The 16,492-nt window shown below is 42.0% G+C and overlaps 1 protein-coding gene across 1 annotated transcript in view; it reads left to right on the top strand.

Annotated features, from left to right (window-relative positions):
- The first annotated feature begins 6,919 nt into the window (after positions 1-6,919).
- Positions 6,920-16,492, top strand: part of LOC136831513 (ER degradation-enhancing alpha-mannosidase-like protein 2) — a 30,958-nt gene continuing 21,385 nt past the window's right edge. The window contains exons 1-5 of the mRNA XM_067092063.1: positions 6,920-7,108; positions 9,758-9,868; positions 12,675-12,860; positions 14,098-14,201; positions 16,235-16,374. Of these exons, the coding sequence (XP_066948164.1) occupies positions 7,008-7,108; positions 9,758-9,868; positions 12,675-12,860; positions 14,098-14,201; positions 16,235-16,374 (642 nt within the window). The 5' untranslated portion in view covers positions 6,920-7,007. The remainder of the gene's footprint in view (positions 7,109-9,757; positions 9,869-12,674; positions 12,861-14,097; positions 14,202-16,234; positions 16,375-16,492) is intronic.

Here is a 16,492-nt window from a genome sequence, read left to right as displayed (position 1 = left end):
ATTGTACTAATGCACAGAACAATAATGTGTGTGATAAAGTTAATATATATATATATATATATATATATATATATATATATATATATATATATATATATATATATATATATATATATATATATATATATATATATATATATATATATATATATATATATTGTGAGGTTTAGTACTTTTGATGGGACAATCGTTTGCCGATTGTTCCCTTGGTGGGTTGTTGCCTCCTTACTTTTTGTTTTCTTTGCACTCTGTAGGAGTTGACGTCTGTCTCGGTGTCTTCGAGATCGTCAGTCAGGTTTGGGATAGCAGCGAGTCAGGTTCTCGACAGCATAGCAGCTTCTTCGAGTATTTTTGAACTGCAGGTATTCGCTACCTGTGGCCCTCTGCAGTTGGAGGATGACGTTGATGGCTGAACAGTGTCCATCAGTGGAGCAGTGTTGTTCCTGTTTGACAGCAGTCTTGCTGTTGCCTTGACTCTGCCGATCATCTGTCTGTTTTGGAGATGTTCCTGTTGGCCGTCATGGGGCGGTTGTTTTTGATGATCGTATGGCAGTGTTCAAGGGTGTTCATCCTCTTCGACCTTTGATGGGGTCTCGACATCTACGTAGATTGTCTGTTGTGATTTTGTGCTGCACGAGGTTGCACTGGTATTATTTATACCATTGTATTGGTATTGATACTGTTATATTGGTATTTATGCTGCTTTATTATTCATGATCATGTGTTGCTTAATTATTTATGCTATTTTTGTACTGTTTGATCATGTTTTATGCTGTCTGTTTTGTTTATATTTTGTAATGTAGCCAAGGTGTTGTTCACTTGTAATGATTACTGAATGTTAGTGTAATGTGATTCTTTCATAGAGTAACTTTGGTTTGGCTACATGTTATTTTGATTTGGAACTGACTCTTGTTTTAAATTTGATGTATTTATATTTTGAATGAACTCCTTATGGTATTTAACTAAATTGTTAATAATTTTGAATGTTTGCTGCTGGTAATTACTTCATTGATGGTAATATTGAGTATGTAATTTGATTTATTTTGAACCAAACCTAACTCACTTGTAAATATGTAAATATCAATTATAATAAATTAGTTTAAGGTAACTTTATCGTTTTGTTCAGCTCCTTCCTCCTTTGTCTGCCTCAATTTCTGCCAGTCATTCCAGTCCCGTACTTTTTTTTGTACTTAAGAACCTGCTGAACTGACTGCGGTTCATTACAATATATAGATAAATTATATATATATAATATATATGTATATATATATATATATATATATATATATATATATATATATATATATGTATGTATGTATGTATGTATGTATGTACAGTATGTGTGTGTGTGTTGCAATGCAATTGTATTCATATATTTATCTTCCATGTGCATAACTATAAAGTCCCTGCTCAACGGGTTCTCTATGATGAACATCCCGTTTTCTGCGGTGCCTTCACAGGTGACCTAAAGTAGCACGTACACAATCTTATTATCAATATTGTGAATTGTATATTTATTACCTGTTCAATTGCCCTTGTACCACGTGTATGTGTCACAGTATTTTTATATCTATCCAGCTATTGTTAATCATTATGTTTTCTGTATGTACCTGTCCTGTTTTGTGTAGAGAAATAGTCTGACCTCAGGTCACTTGTAAATTTTTGTACTTGCAGTTTCTGCATATACACAGACGTCCGCACGCTGCTTTATAAGCAGGTCGCTTCATCAATAAACCAGCAGTACTTGTCTTCCTGCTCATTATTTCGCACCTCTCTCACAGTGGTGACCCCCGGAGTGGTTCCCGGAGCCATTAACAGACCCAAGTGGCGACTTAGTCTGGGCCCGATGAACCAACCCACACCCATAACGGACTAACTACGGCGCTCTAACCAAGCGTTCGAGCGTTACCGACCCTCATCGGCAAATCACCGGTGTCATTAGCAGACCCACACGGCACGCTCCCAAGCGTGTATTGACTCGAGTGTTCCCCCACACTCCAAGTGAGAGCGTGGAATGAGCATGGACACAGACATCCCCACCCACATACAAATTACCGCAAACTTCTCGGAGGCAGACGTCTCCCTCACACAACACCCTCCCACGTACTCCTCCACGCCGGTGCCCACTCCCCACACGATGTCCCTCCTGACGGACCAACCAATGGCAGCCCTCAGCATAAAGCTGCCGCCATTCACCCATCAGAACCCAGCGTCCTGGCTCTACAGGGTCGAGGGGCAATTCAGGGTGGCAGGCCTGACCGAAAAGGTGTTGAAGGCGGACATCGCCATCAACGCCCTACCGGAAGAGATATACAAGAAGGTCACCCCATGGGTGACGACAACGATGAGCCCTGCCACCTTCCAGGAGTTAAAGGCCACTCTCGTCAAGACCTGCTCCCTGCCAGTCTCCGAGAGAGCCGCCCGTGCCCTCGACCTTGCCATCAACCCCCTGCAGGACACGAACCTCTTGGAGACGTGGCATGCCCTCCAGGATCTCCTCCTCCTCCCCGAGACTGACAGCAACGGCAGGCGCAAAGAGATTAGCCTGTCGAGGGAGATCCTCCTGCGGCAGCTACTCCCAGAGGTCCGTGGGCAGATCACAGAACCATGCACCCTGCCAGTCGAGGACCTGATCAAAGTGGCGCAGCAGCTGATGGACTCCACGAGGGCAGTGAAGCGGGCGTCTGAAACACCCAGGGGCCCTGCAACAGTAGGTTTCTACGTCCGCGACACTGTCTCCGGCAGGATGATGCTGATCAACACTGGGGCCATGCGGTCAGTATTCCCGCCCTCCAGAGAAAACCGCAGAGGTCCGCCGGACCCAGCTGCCTCCCTGACGGCCGCCAACGGGTCCCCCATCCTCTCCTACGGCACCAGGCTCCTGTCGTTCTCCATCCTTGGCTGGAGGTACGAGTGGAACTCCATCGTCGCGGACGTTAGGACCCCATTCCTGGGTGCGGACTTCCTCGCCCACTTTGGACTGGTAGTCGACGTTGGCCGCAAGCGCCTGCTGGACACCAAGTCCTGCCAGTCCCTGCTCTTGTTGCCGGGCCCCAGGGAGCCCACAATCTGTTCCGTCGCTCCCCACCAGTACGGCTCCCTCCTGAAGAAATTCCCGGAGGTGTTCACACGTGAGTTTCGTCAGGTGCCTGGGGCCCCTGACAAACACGGGATATATCATCACATCAAGACAAGGGGCCCCCGACGCACACAAAGTTCCAGAGGCTTCCCCCACAGCGCCTTCAGGAGGCCAAGAAGGCCTTTGCCGAGATGGAACGGATGGGCATATGCAAGAAGGCTCCCAGCCCATGGGCCTACCCCTTCACATGGTACAGAAAGCAGACGGCACCTGCCTCATTGTCAGGTTCGACAAGTGCACCTTCGGCGTCGATAAGGTGGAATTCCTAGGCCACGAGATATCCCCAGGAGGCGTCCGCCCAGTTTCATCGAAAGTCGAGGCCGTCGTCAGGTTCCCCACCCCTACCTCTGTCAGGGCCGTACAAGAATTCCTCGGAATGGTCAACTACTACAGGAGATTCAACCCGGGGATCGCACACACTATGGCTCCCCTGAAGGAGATCCTCAAGGGCTGTCCGAAGACCCTGGAGTGGGGCCCCGACCTGCAAAGGGCCTTTTCCCTGATGAAGGCCGCCCTTGCCAAGGCAACAGCTTTGGCCTGCCAGGACCCCAGCACTCCCCGTTGATGGACCACCAGCTACTGGTCCACACCTTCACAAAGCTGGGGGATGCATGGTCCTCCAGGCAGCAGCGACACCTCGCGGCCATCGCGGAGTTCACCTGCACCATCAAGTACCTCCCCGGCAAGAAGAACCCAGTAGCTGACGCCCTCTTGAGGATCGAAATCGACGCAGTGCAGCTCAGGATCGACTATGAGGACCTCGCCCGTGAACAAGCCACCGACCCAGAGACTCCAGCTTACCGCACTGCCATCATGTCGCTGAAGTGGAAGGACGTGCCCCTTGGCCCTGGAGGGCCAACACTGCTGAGCGACGTAAGCACTGGCCACCCCTGCCCACTGGTGCCCGCCTCCTGTCGTCAGCTGGTCTTCAACATCATCCACGGACTGTCCCACCCCTCCAGCAGAATGACAGCCAGGATGCTGGTGGAGAAGTTTGTCTGGCACAGCATACGGAAGGACATACAGTGCCAGGCCAGCAAAGTAGGGCAGCACACCGAATCGGGGGGTGGACGACTTTCCCCAGCCAGGGAGATGTTTCGGGCACATCCACGTCGATGTAGTGGGTCCTCTTCCCCCATCAGGAGGAGCAAGATACCTTCTAACAGTTGTCGACCACTCCACCAGGTGGCCCAAAGCTACGCCCATGGAAGAAGCCACTGCCAGAGCATGCGCAGAGGCCCTCCTCTCCAGCTGGATCAGCCGGTTCAGTGTCCCGGACCATATAACTACAGACAGGGGCCCTGCCTTCCTGTCCGAGCTGTGGACCGCCCTGGCACACCTGCTGGGGACCACTCACCACAGCACCACTGCCTACAACCCGGTGGAAAGGTTCCACAGGTCCCTGAAGGCGTCCCTCACGGCTCGTTGCACCTCCGAGAACTGGAAGTACCAGCTGCCCTGGGTCCTCCTCGGGCTGAGGACCGCCCCAAAGCCAACAGTGACCCGTCTGCAGCAGAAAAGGTCTTCAGGTAGACCCTTGTAGTCCTGGGGGAACTCATCACAGAGGACTGGGACGACTTAACAATGCAGAGGCTCTGCGACAGGGTTAGGAAGTTCGGCCCCTGCCGGCGGACATATACCGACAGGACGTCGCCCCTTCATGCCTCTTGGTCTGTCCTCTGCCACCCACATCTTCATCAGGGACGATGCCGTACGTCCACCCTTAACCAGACCCTACAGGGAGCCTTTCCTCGACCTTGAGAGAAACAAGAAGGCATTCCGGGTGGCCGTCCACGGGAAGGAAGACTGGGTATCGATAGACTGCCTCAAGCCCACATTCCTGGAGGAAGACGTCGGGGGCACTTTCCAAAGGCCCCCGCAGGCGGTGGCACCCCCACAGCCAGAAAGAAAACCTCGTGGGCGCCCCCAGAAGGCCCCGGGTCTGGGCAGGAGGGTAACCCAACACACCCATCCACAGGGCACCGAAGAACACGAACACCATCCCCGGCATCAAGAAGGCGGGGGCCACTCCGCCGCCCCAGCAGATACCTGCTTTGATCAGACGTTACCTATGTCTTGGGGGGGGGGGAGGATTGTAAAATCCCGCTCCCTCTATGATGAACATCCCGGGTTCTCTATGATGAACATCCCTTTGTTTTCTGCCATTCGGTGGGCCAATTCCCGCGGCCGGCTGATGAAGAGTTAGAGGAATTTATTTCTGGTGATAGAAATTCATTTCTAATAATGTGGTTCGATTCCACAATAAGCTGTAGGTCCCGTTGCTAAGTAACAATTGGTTCTTAGCCACGTAAAATAACAATTATTCAGAGAGCTGTTAATCAGCTCAGTGGTCTGGTAAAACTAAGGTATTTTCTGCTGGTTCCTTTACAGGCGACCTTGCGCTTATTAACATTATTGTGAACTGTATATTTATTACCTGTTCATTTGCCCTTGTACCACGTATATGTGTCACAGTATTTTTATGTCCAACCAGCTATTGTTAATCATCATGTTTTCTGTACGTACCTGTCCTGTTTTGTGAAGAGAAATAGTTTGACCTCAGGTCACTTGTAAATTTTTGTACTCGCGCCTCGCGTTCTCTGTGTATACGCAGACGTCCGCACGCCGCTTTATAAGCCGGTCGCTTCATCAATAAACCTGGCCCCCACCAAAATCACTTTCATGTATCATAATAAGTTTTCATTAACCTACCCATCTCACAGACTCATCATCAACATAGTTATGGGCTGCTCTAGGAGCAAGAGCCCGTGCTGGCACAAGGCCAGCTAAATCTAAAACAACAACAACATCAATAAACCTTTACGGGCTGCTCTATGAGCAAGAGCCCGTGCTGGCATAAGGCCAGCTTAATCAAAAACAACATCAATAAACCATACGGGCTGCTCTAGGAGCAAGAACCCGTGCTGGCACAAGGCCAGCTAAATCTGAAACAACACCAATAAACCAGCAGTTCTTGTCTTCCGGCTCTATTTCGCACCTCTCTCACATAAAAGTTCACGAACTCTGAACTCCACGCATAGACTCGGTACACTATTTTAAGAGATAAAACATACGGAATGACAGTCACAAGTAAGAATGGCGTACATTTTCGGAGATAAAATATATTCAACCACAACAGGATCAACATAACAAATTAATTTACCGGATTGATGGCAGAGCATCAAAGTATAAATAATGTGTGTATGAATATAGAAAACGTTCGGCCTACTTCAATAACTTTGTCCTGACGTAAAAAAAAACCTCCTTTTACTTCTGATGAAATAATGTTGAATCTTTGATTTCCTCCATCATTTCCTTTATTGCTTCCTGTTTCTGTTACCATGGCTATCAATAAAGCACCGTACAAAATTAATACAGTCATAATCTGGAGAAAGTTTAGAGACTACCAATCACAGACAGCCACAAATCAGAAGTCATAAGCAAATTTAAAATGCTGATTGACGACAATGTTCACAGAAATATAAAATCCTAACAGATTCCGTTTATGGTATTTTTAAAGAGGGCTATTCTTACTCCTTTTCACTTTCAGGTAGCCTTTAATAATATCTGTAATAAAATTACATCATTTATGAATGTATTATGTTTACAAATATGAAATCATTTATAACCGGGTTATGCACTAGGCATGTACAACATGGATTTAATGAATATTTAAGCATATAAAAGTTAATATATTATATTTTTACTAACAATTTCAAATGACTTACATAGCTAATAACAATATTAGGTTAATTCATATATTCTTACGGTTCTTGTACGGATACCTGTCACTTGTACGAATGTATTTAGGGCAACGTCCTGTCACTGACAATACAGTTGCTGCAGCAGACATGTCACGAAAACGAAAATGTTGCTCAGGAAAGGGAACCAGTATTTAGTACATATAGTCCAGTTTATCCTGATATCATCGTGTTGCGGATTAACGGAAAGAGAAATAGTCAATCTCAGGTTAGTAGAGGTTGGGTGTTGAAACGAAGCTCCATGATGGCACAGCCTAAACCTGGTCTATGCCTTAGCATATACAAGTTGGTCTACTCCTGTTCCAAGTTACCAAGTCCCATTCAATTCATTTCATCATCTTCTAACCAAGAAACTTTTTCGTATTTCAGTTTTATACATGAACTGCGCATTAACATCATTTAGGAGCTAGATTTAAACCATGGCCTATAACGTTTTCCAGTTGCCTTACTTAGCCTATCTACTGTCGATGTAATCCGGAGTATTTTTGTTCACTTTGCGGAGCCACTGTTGACGGAGGGGTCACGAGGTCTTGCCTTGGCCACCACTTAACTTATAGTAAGCATTTCAGAAAAAATACCGGTAAAACTGATGACTACTACCACAGCCTGGTTACCTCCAGTTGGTGACTGTAGCCTAATATTTACTGCTTTTTACTTATGCTCTACCATGTTTTTTTCCTTGTTTATGCCTTTTGTTTGTGTGTGATATTTACAGTCTTTTTTTTATGTGTGTGTGATATTTACAGTTTTGTTTATAGCTTTACGTCCATCCCAAGGGGATGGTACTAACATGGAGCCCATTGTGCACATAAATTGATAGTTACCAAACCAGAGGGGTGCAGTAGTAGTAGTCTTCAGTTTTACTGAAATACGACCCAACCAGACTAACTTTACTTAGGTCATCATGTCCTTATCTAACCAGGGGAGCAAAGTAAGTCATGATCTGTCTGCATAGTGGAGCAAATATCTAATATTTTGAGGACCTAATGGGGAACTCAGGTTTTTGGTTGAGATGAAAACAAGTCACTTCGAGCAACAGGAATGGTCAGAAATGCATTAACACTGTCAAAGATAAGCAGTCTGATGCATATGACTTATGCTTAAGAACAATAGCCTACCTAAGCCAGTGCTGGGGTAAAAAAGTGAGCCGATTACTTTTCATCCCAAACTGTTCTCTTGTTTGGTCAATGAGTCTGAGTGGTGCATTACCCTATAATATACAGCACTAGATAAGGTCAGGTCAAGGGAGTCCAGTGCCAGGTATGACCCAGTATTCTTGGTTAGGTTAGGTTAGGATGCATCCTGGGTAAGGGAATTAAAGCTACAGGTATATATTCTATCCTAACCTAACCTAGGGAGCTGGGTCCTTCATGAGTCTCAACTCCCCCAACCTAATCTGATTTAGAGTGCTGCAATTCAACACAAGAATGCTTCCTAACTTATTCAACTTAAGACATCAGATCCTAGGGAGAAATTCACCATACCTAACATAACTTAGACACCATATATCATAGAAAGGCATAGAGGGATCCATGCTACCCTAACTTTCCCTAATCTAAACTAAACTAGGATGCTGGGTCCTACCAGGCCATGGGTGCCCTAGACACCCCCTCAAAACAACTTATGCTATACATTCTTTGCAAGTACCTAAATTTTGTATGGATAGCCTTAGGAAAATAAGAGCTTGAAATACACCATGAGATTGTTTGGATTTTATTAACAAAATGAGTAAATGAGGCTCACTTATCACCATAACCTTGCATATCCTAAGTGAAACTATACTGTATTTCAAACATGAAAATTTTTTATAATTCTTCGTTTTACAACAAAGCAATGATTTTAGTGTTGGAGATATGTTGAGTATTATTGACTGGTGGTGATATTAAATTCTGAGTGGGTGCTAAATTACTATATCATTATCATCAGTGTTGGAGGGCCTAGACATGATTAACTAAGCATTTTGTAGCATGTAAGAGGGTTCCTTATAAAGGAAGAAATGAAGCACCATAGCCAGTAAAGAGACAATTAATAACATTTTACTTTATATATATTTCTATATGAAATAAACTCTACAACAATTCAAAAAATGCAAAATTCAGAATAGTACTCGATAGTTTTTGAACATAAATATGAGTGGCTTCATCCTCCAGGACCACCCTGACCCTTCATAAAAACTAGGCCAAGAGTGCATATGGGGCTACATTTTAACAGTACATCCTCCCTGACCAGCCAGTAGCAACAACAATCAGAGGTAAAGTATATTGCCTACCTTGTTGGAATGGCTGGTCAGTCTTTCTTGGACACCTCCATTTTATTCTCTTTCACATAATTTCTCTCAGCAGCACCACTGAAAAAAATGTATGATAATGTTAGATGTGGTGGAAATGAAGATGCTCAGATGGATGAATGGAGTGACGAGAAGCAATAGGACAAGAAATGAACACATCAGGGTGTTAGCAAGTCACTGAAGTGTCAAAAAAGCCAGGGTCAAGATTAAGAGGGTTTGGGCTTCTGATGAAGGGAGGAGATGGTGAGCAGTATGTTGCAAGAGATGATGAGCAACGTACTGGCAGACAGATCATGTTAATGGAAGTGCTAGGGACAAAAAGAAGGAAGGTCTTGAAGCTGATAGAGAGATTGCATTCAAGAAGACGTGAGAAGTAAAGGAATAAAAAATAGGACACAAGACAGACTCAACTGGAGGAGGCTCATTAAAAACAGTGATCCCAACTAAGGATTAAATTGAGAAGAAGTTCATCACAGTAGAACCAATTTAGAGTATATCATAGGTTAGCCTAGGTTATACGACTGAGTTGGTTTTCTAAGCATTCATAATTTTCATTTTCTTTAATTTCAGGGAAGATGTGCGTGCCATGTTCTATCACGCGTATGAAGGTTATATGACACATGCATATCCGTATGATGAATTACGACCATTGACTTGTGATGGTCATGATACGTGGGGCAGGTAGTAATGAATTACACTTGTACATAACTTAACCATAATAGTTATTTTTATACAAAAATACAATACAATATATTTTACATATACCTTATAATAAGCAGAGAAAAATTACTATTTTAAATTAAACTATTGTTTGTTGAGCAGCATTTGAGAAAATGGGAATATATTCTGTATTTTATAATGTTAAAGTGATTGAGGGAATCTTATTTTACTTTAATGTCAGATGTGTGTGTGTGGATGATGAAAACATTATGGTACTGTGGTTCTTGGTGGACAAAGATGTAGCTCTTGCATCTTGCACCCTAATCATTGATTTACTTCAAAACAAACCATTAATTTATGATAGAGTAAATCCTCAGTAGTACATTCTTTAGGCACATCCCATAGCATAAGACCTTTGTTCTAGTGTGTGTCTAACACCTGCAATCATCTTTGAAGGATATGATGATGACAATTGCAGTTCTTATATGTATTTTTATGAATTATACATCGTGTCTCACTTATCCCTTGTGCTTAGTAAAAGTTGAAAGATTAAGCATAAAGTAGCTTTGTAAGCCAGCAAATTGGTATGTAAACAATAACTGATGCCTCATCAACAAGGGAAAGAGCTGTGCCTCATTTGCACTAAGCTCTTTCATCTTCACCGAGTTTCATCCTTAGCAGATATATAGGGAATGCTTTGGAAGACCAGTTTCTTTCAGCCTCATTTTTAACCTAATGGGCTTTCCAATTATTCATGATGATAGCAATGGAATGTGTCACATGGAAGAATTGGGAAACCTTCAAGTAGTAACTCCTCAGATGTCACAAACACCAGTTGTAATTTGGTACACATATGCATGAACTGGAGGCTGGGGAGCCAGCAGTGAGGACATGACATCATCAAGTACATTATCATAAAAGTATGGTAGTCACTGTATAACAGCCTGGAACTCTTTGTAGTTAAATTTGTTTGAATATCTTTGACAAGCAGAAAGGGTAGTTGTGACCATGTCATCTTAAATGTCAGGCAACTCCTAAAAGGTTTCATACTTGATAAATGAAGAGGGCACCGATTTGGAGTGCCTGTTTGTTGGAACTGAGGCTTCTGCACTGGTTGGAGGAGAGAAAGATCAGGTTTATTTCTGATATTTATGTCATGGAGGGAGATGATGTGTACGTTTCTTTAACAAGGACAATTATTTTCCTAGAGAGCAGTTATCTCACCTCAAAACATTTAGAGAACTGTTAAAGGTGTAGGTTTTCCTGGAGCAGACCTGTTTGGGACTGTTGTGTACTTGAAGGCTTCCAGTGTATTGCTCACCTCTTCAGAAAATAGCAGCATGTAATACAACTTAGAGGCTTTTGACTTTCCTCTCCTCTTCCCTCTGTGAGTGCTGGTCACCAAGGTTATGTTATCCAGCATACTGAAGTAAGCTTTAGTCACATAATTAAGACCCCAGAAACAGCCAAAATTTGTTCATCAGTTCCACTTAAGGATGATCCCTTATGTATTTCATTCAGGTGAAATAGTCAATCTTCTGTGCTGGGTATTGTTGAAGGAACTTCTCTTCATTCTGAGACACTTCTCATCCTCACAGATAAGAATATTTTCTCCATTTTTGCTCTAAAGAATGAGGATGTACCAGTTAAAATGTGAGCTTTCAACATGAAACAGAGTGCTCCTTCTAGTGAGCAAGGGAAAGTTTCATGTATTGTTTAACACCCACTGTTTCAATTCTGTAGCTACAATCTTCAGCACTTGGTGTGTGTGTGTACAGTGATCATCACAATTGTTTAACTGGTATTCTCATACTCCACTGTAAATCTCTTTCATTGTAGTTCCTACTGCACTCAGTTGCCTGGTTAACTAATCAGTTCCATAACAATGGTAATAGTAATGATTCTTGTATGAAAATTATTGCTGCATTTTGTGTGTGGGACTGGGCTCCTACCTTCTCTTTTGTACCCTTCTAAGGGACAATTTGCAAGCTGTCATGTGCTGGTTGGGCGTACATGCAGGTGTTCTAGATGACTGAGTATCCTGTCTATAATCCACTATAATCCAGCTCTTTTTGGATTAATAGATTCATTTCCTACCCTTTCTCTAGCGAGGGAAGAGAGGAACTGACGATGAACAGACCCCATTGGTTATCTTCAGCTTTATTGTCCCTGACAATATGGGTTCATCCAACCCTATCTTTGAATCAGTGACGTTACAGTCCATTTATTCGAAAGGCCCAAAAGTCTGCCAGTTGATCATCACAATGTTCAACAGATCAGAAGCTTGGGTCTAAAGAACCCCCAGGTGAGGCGAACTACAGTCAGTTCAGAGATTTGCTCAGAATCTTCCCACCAATAAGTAAGTCTCCCCTGTCTAAAGACTCAAGCTTTGTATACGTGTAGGAGCAAATGACAAATTTTTAAGTAATTTGTATTTTTCCTAGCATACAAACCTGAGGTCTTTACATAAATGGCCCACCTCTAGCCACCCCCTCATTCTGCTTTCTGGGCCAAAAGATAAAGTGAATGCATACCAACTGCATGGCCTGGGATTCCTCCCCTACTACAGGTAGCCAGCTACCAATATCCACCATGTTTTTAGTTAAATGGCCGGCTCCAGCTTGCGCTGAAAGTAAATCCCCTATGTAAAGACCTCAGGTTTGTATGTTAGGAAAAATACAAATTACTAAAAAATTTGTCATATTAGGAGGATGGAAAAAGATATTACAAATTAAGTTTAGACTTTGAAGTAATATTTATTAACAACATGTTTAAAACTAAAAGAAGATTGTCTTCCAGTCCATAATAATGATTCCATTATTTTCAGTTACTCTCTGACACTCATTGATGCTCTTGACACATTGGCTGTAATGGGAAATAAGACTGAATTCCAACGAGTAGCTGCACTGTTATTGGAAAAGGCCAACTTTGACCTTGACATCAATGTTTCTGTGTTTGAGACCAATATCAGAATAGTTGGTGGCCTTTTGAGTGCTCATCTTATGTCAAGAAAGTAAGTTTTCCTTATATGTCTCTTCCATTCCTTATAAAATCTTGTAAATTTGAGAGTAATGTTCTGCATGTAATTCCTTTGGTAGCAAAGTAGTGCAGTATTGTTACTTTGAATTGTTTGCAATATTCAGAATACACAACTTTATATTTTGCTAATAATGCATGGACTACATTATTTATTGCCAGTTTTATTCCTTAATTTATTATTGCTTGCCATAGGAGGCATTGCTAGAATCAGGTTTTTAAGTTTCCATTGATCTTGCATGAATGGATACCTCAGAGGAAAAAACACTTTACTCTATGACATATTCCGAAAGAAGAGACCCCCTTTCCACTTAGCTGAGTATCTATTTGAGTCCCACATCTTTATTGCCTCAAGTGCTAAAATCCAATCATTTCTTGTGTTTGGTGTATCAATAATACCTGCAGTCTCATTCCCAGAAATATTTGGCTTAATATTCACCAGAATTGTCTTGAATCATCAATCATTCAAACCCTTTTGCATTAATCTTGTCTTTTTATTCACTGGCTAAGGAGGCATTCCAGTTTTGGGGAGCATATTTTGGAAAATTAAAAAATATCCTCTTTGATTTTTTTTTCTTTTATAATCTTCATAGCCCTTCCCACTACAGTATATAGATTATTTTGAAGCTTTATGCTTACCAGTATTCAAATATTATTGTAATGGAGAAAAAACAGTAAACCCTCTATTTTTAGGTATACTGTATTTAGGGGTTCGACCCTCACAATTTAAAAAAAATTATACTAGTGGCCTTTGCCTAACTTGGTGACTAATTTGAGTCTTGCCTACATTACTTGTCTTCTCACAGCATCAGAACACATCATTTGTACTTGTACTTACTCAGTTCTATGAACAAACCTACGTGATTGCATTAACGTCTTTCTGACTAGCCTGAAAAGTTGTACTTTCCCTCCCTTTGCTTACTGATACTGTAATTATAGGCCTATTAAAGATATATTCCAACATTAAAAAAATTAAATGGGAAGATAAACAATAAATTAAGAAGTGTAGGAAGTGTCAAAGACCAGAATGAGAAAACTAGAATACGTGGTGGGGAAGTGGTCTTCTCCTTGTTGGTCCACCAGCCTAACAAACACATTAGCAAAGCCGTAAGTCAGAATTACAATGTTGGACTTTTTACTACAATGACATACTTTGCAAACCCATTTATCATGTATATTAGTCCAGTTCTAATGGTGTTGCTTTTCTTTTTCAGGATGGGGGTTGAATTGGAAGAGGGATGGCCTTGCTCTGGTCCTTTGTTGAGAATGGCCAAAGAGGTTGCAAATAGACTTTTACCAGCTTTTGACACCCCCACTGGTAAGTTTAGTACTATCTATAACATACAGTTCTCTTACTGCATGTTTACTGAAACCTTTTGCTGGGTCAAGCTAACAAACCAAGTACTGAATTTTGAGTTAAAAGGGGCAGAACTGTTGTTACAAAAAAGGCTGAGACCACACTTAATACAGGAGCCCATTGTCTTGCTTGCTAGTAATGAATTTTTGTATTGATATCTTGTCATCTTTTCTTCATCTTCATTATCAGCCAGTCTTTGAAATTGAATGTTTTTTTGGATTATGTGTATCTGCATTTTCATAAAATCGGGAAAATATGGAGCTTCACCCAGGTCATGGAATTTAATGAGAAAAAGAGTTGTGTATGTCATATTATCTGAATGGTTTATGCTTCTTATTTTAATGTGTTTGTGAAACTTTTTTCTCTTGTGCAATGTTGAGATTGTGAAACTTTGTTTTTCTTGTGCAATGTTGAGATTTTAAATCACTCAGCTTAAATATGTAATAATCTCTCTTATTTATGCTGAAGACATGTTTTACTGTTTATTGTATGCCTATTACATATTACCTTTCAGAGAATATACTAGCATAACTCATTGATGCTGAAGACATGTTTTACTGTTTATTGTATGCCTATTACATATTACCTTTCAGAGAATATACTAGCATACATCATTGGCAGGAACAGCAATAACCCACCACTCACATATGACCCACATTTGTGTTTTTAAATATCCTAGAGACTAGTCTTTTGTCTGACAGACAGGAAAGAGCAGTCATATAGTTCTGTGTCTGCTCCTCAAGGATCTAGGGGTTCAGTGCAGTCAACTACTGCACTTGCTGTGTATCTTCTGTGTTCACAGACAACAGAATTCCCAGACTTTTGATTCTCAGAATATTGCCTTAAAAGTGTTTAAACCTTCCATAACATAATCTAGATGACATAAGAAAAATATAGAACCATGTGAAACACCTTTTGAGGTAAACATAATGACTCGTGACATAAAATAAATGCCCCTTATCAAAGGTGTACTGTCCCCCCTCTACTGAATTTTCTCACCTCAGATGTGTAGTCCCAGGTTTTTATCTGAAGTAATGTCTTGGCCCAATTTAGGGGCAGATTCTTTTACATGAAGCTATTAGGTGCATCAGTCATGAAGTTGGTTCATAATCCTAATAGTTCTATATCATATAACTGAAAGAGGGGGGACCTCTGTCTGTCTTTGTCTCTGGCCTACAAGTACATTTCAGAGCTCTCTAGCATTGTCAGAACCCATTGCCAGATTCCATTGATGAGATGTCAGTGGTACTCTTAAGTCATTGGATTTACATCTGATGAGTCCCAGCATTGTGGCAGACCATGTACTTTCACTGGGAAGGGATTAAATCACTCACCTTCCTTAGCCCCCTAATTTACTCCTCAGATATCTGGCACTTCAGAGGCATGCATTTCCTGGTGTGCCTCTAACACACCTTATGTTGGATGGATCCTCCTTTGGGTTCTTCTTCCACAGCAGACCCATTCCTTGGAGTTTCTTTCATTGTAAACTGAGTTCTCTTGGGAGTGCCTTTTTTTTTTTGCTTTATTCTTGCAGTCTTTTCATCACTTCCTGGGACTGGACTTCTGGCAGCTATATCTTTCTTCCTTGAACTCAGCTGCTCTGTCCTTCCTCTTAATTGGTGATGCAGGCTATTAACAAACTATATTTTCACAGCAAAACTAGTTTTCATACAGATCCATTGATCACATAAAACTTCAGTGCCTCCTACCCTCCCCTCTCTCTTTAGGAGGAACTTGGCACCAAAGAATGAAATAAGTAGAGGATCTGCAAGGATTCAGGAGCTGGCTAAGCAGGCATGTTGGAATAATTATCTTTAAAATATTTTGCATTGTGCACCTAGATGCATTCCACAGTTAAAAGGCTGTTTTATGATTAACAGATTTGTATAAATACTAGTTTTGTTTGCAAAAATGTATTTTCTCTTAATTTTTGTTGTATCAATGCCAGCATATTAGAAATAAATTACACTGTAATTGGAATTTTGTTTTCGCAGGAATGCCTTATGGTACAGTGAACTTGAAAGAAGGTGTTCCCTACGGTGAAACACCTGTAACTTGCACAGCTGGTGTCGGTACCTTCATCATAGAATTTGGTACATTGTCAAGACTCACGGGAGATACTGTTTATGAAGAGGTAAGTGCACTGTACCAGCAAGAGAGAAAATTTAAAACTTAATGCTTCAGTACCACTGCCTTGTTATGCTTTTGCCCATTAATAAACTTTCGATCTTCAGTAATAGATCCCAGAACTT

Source organism: Macrobrachium rosenbergii, chromosome 4 (assembly GCF_040412425.1).
Source record: "Macrobrachium rosenbergii isolate ZJJX-2024 chromosome 4, ASM4041242v1, whole genome shotgun sequence".
Taxonomy (NCBI): Eukaryota; Metazoa; Arthropoda; class Malacostraca; order Decapoda; family Palaemonidae; genus Macrobrachium; species Macrobrachium rosenbergii.
This window is presented reverse-complemented; position numbering and strand designations above follow the sequence as displayed.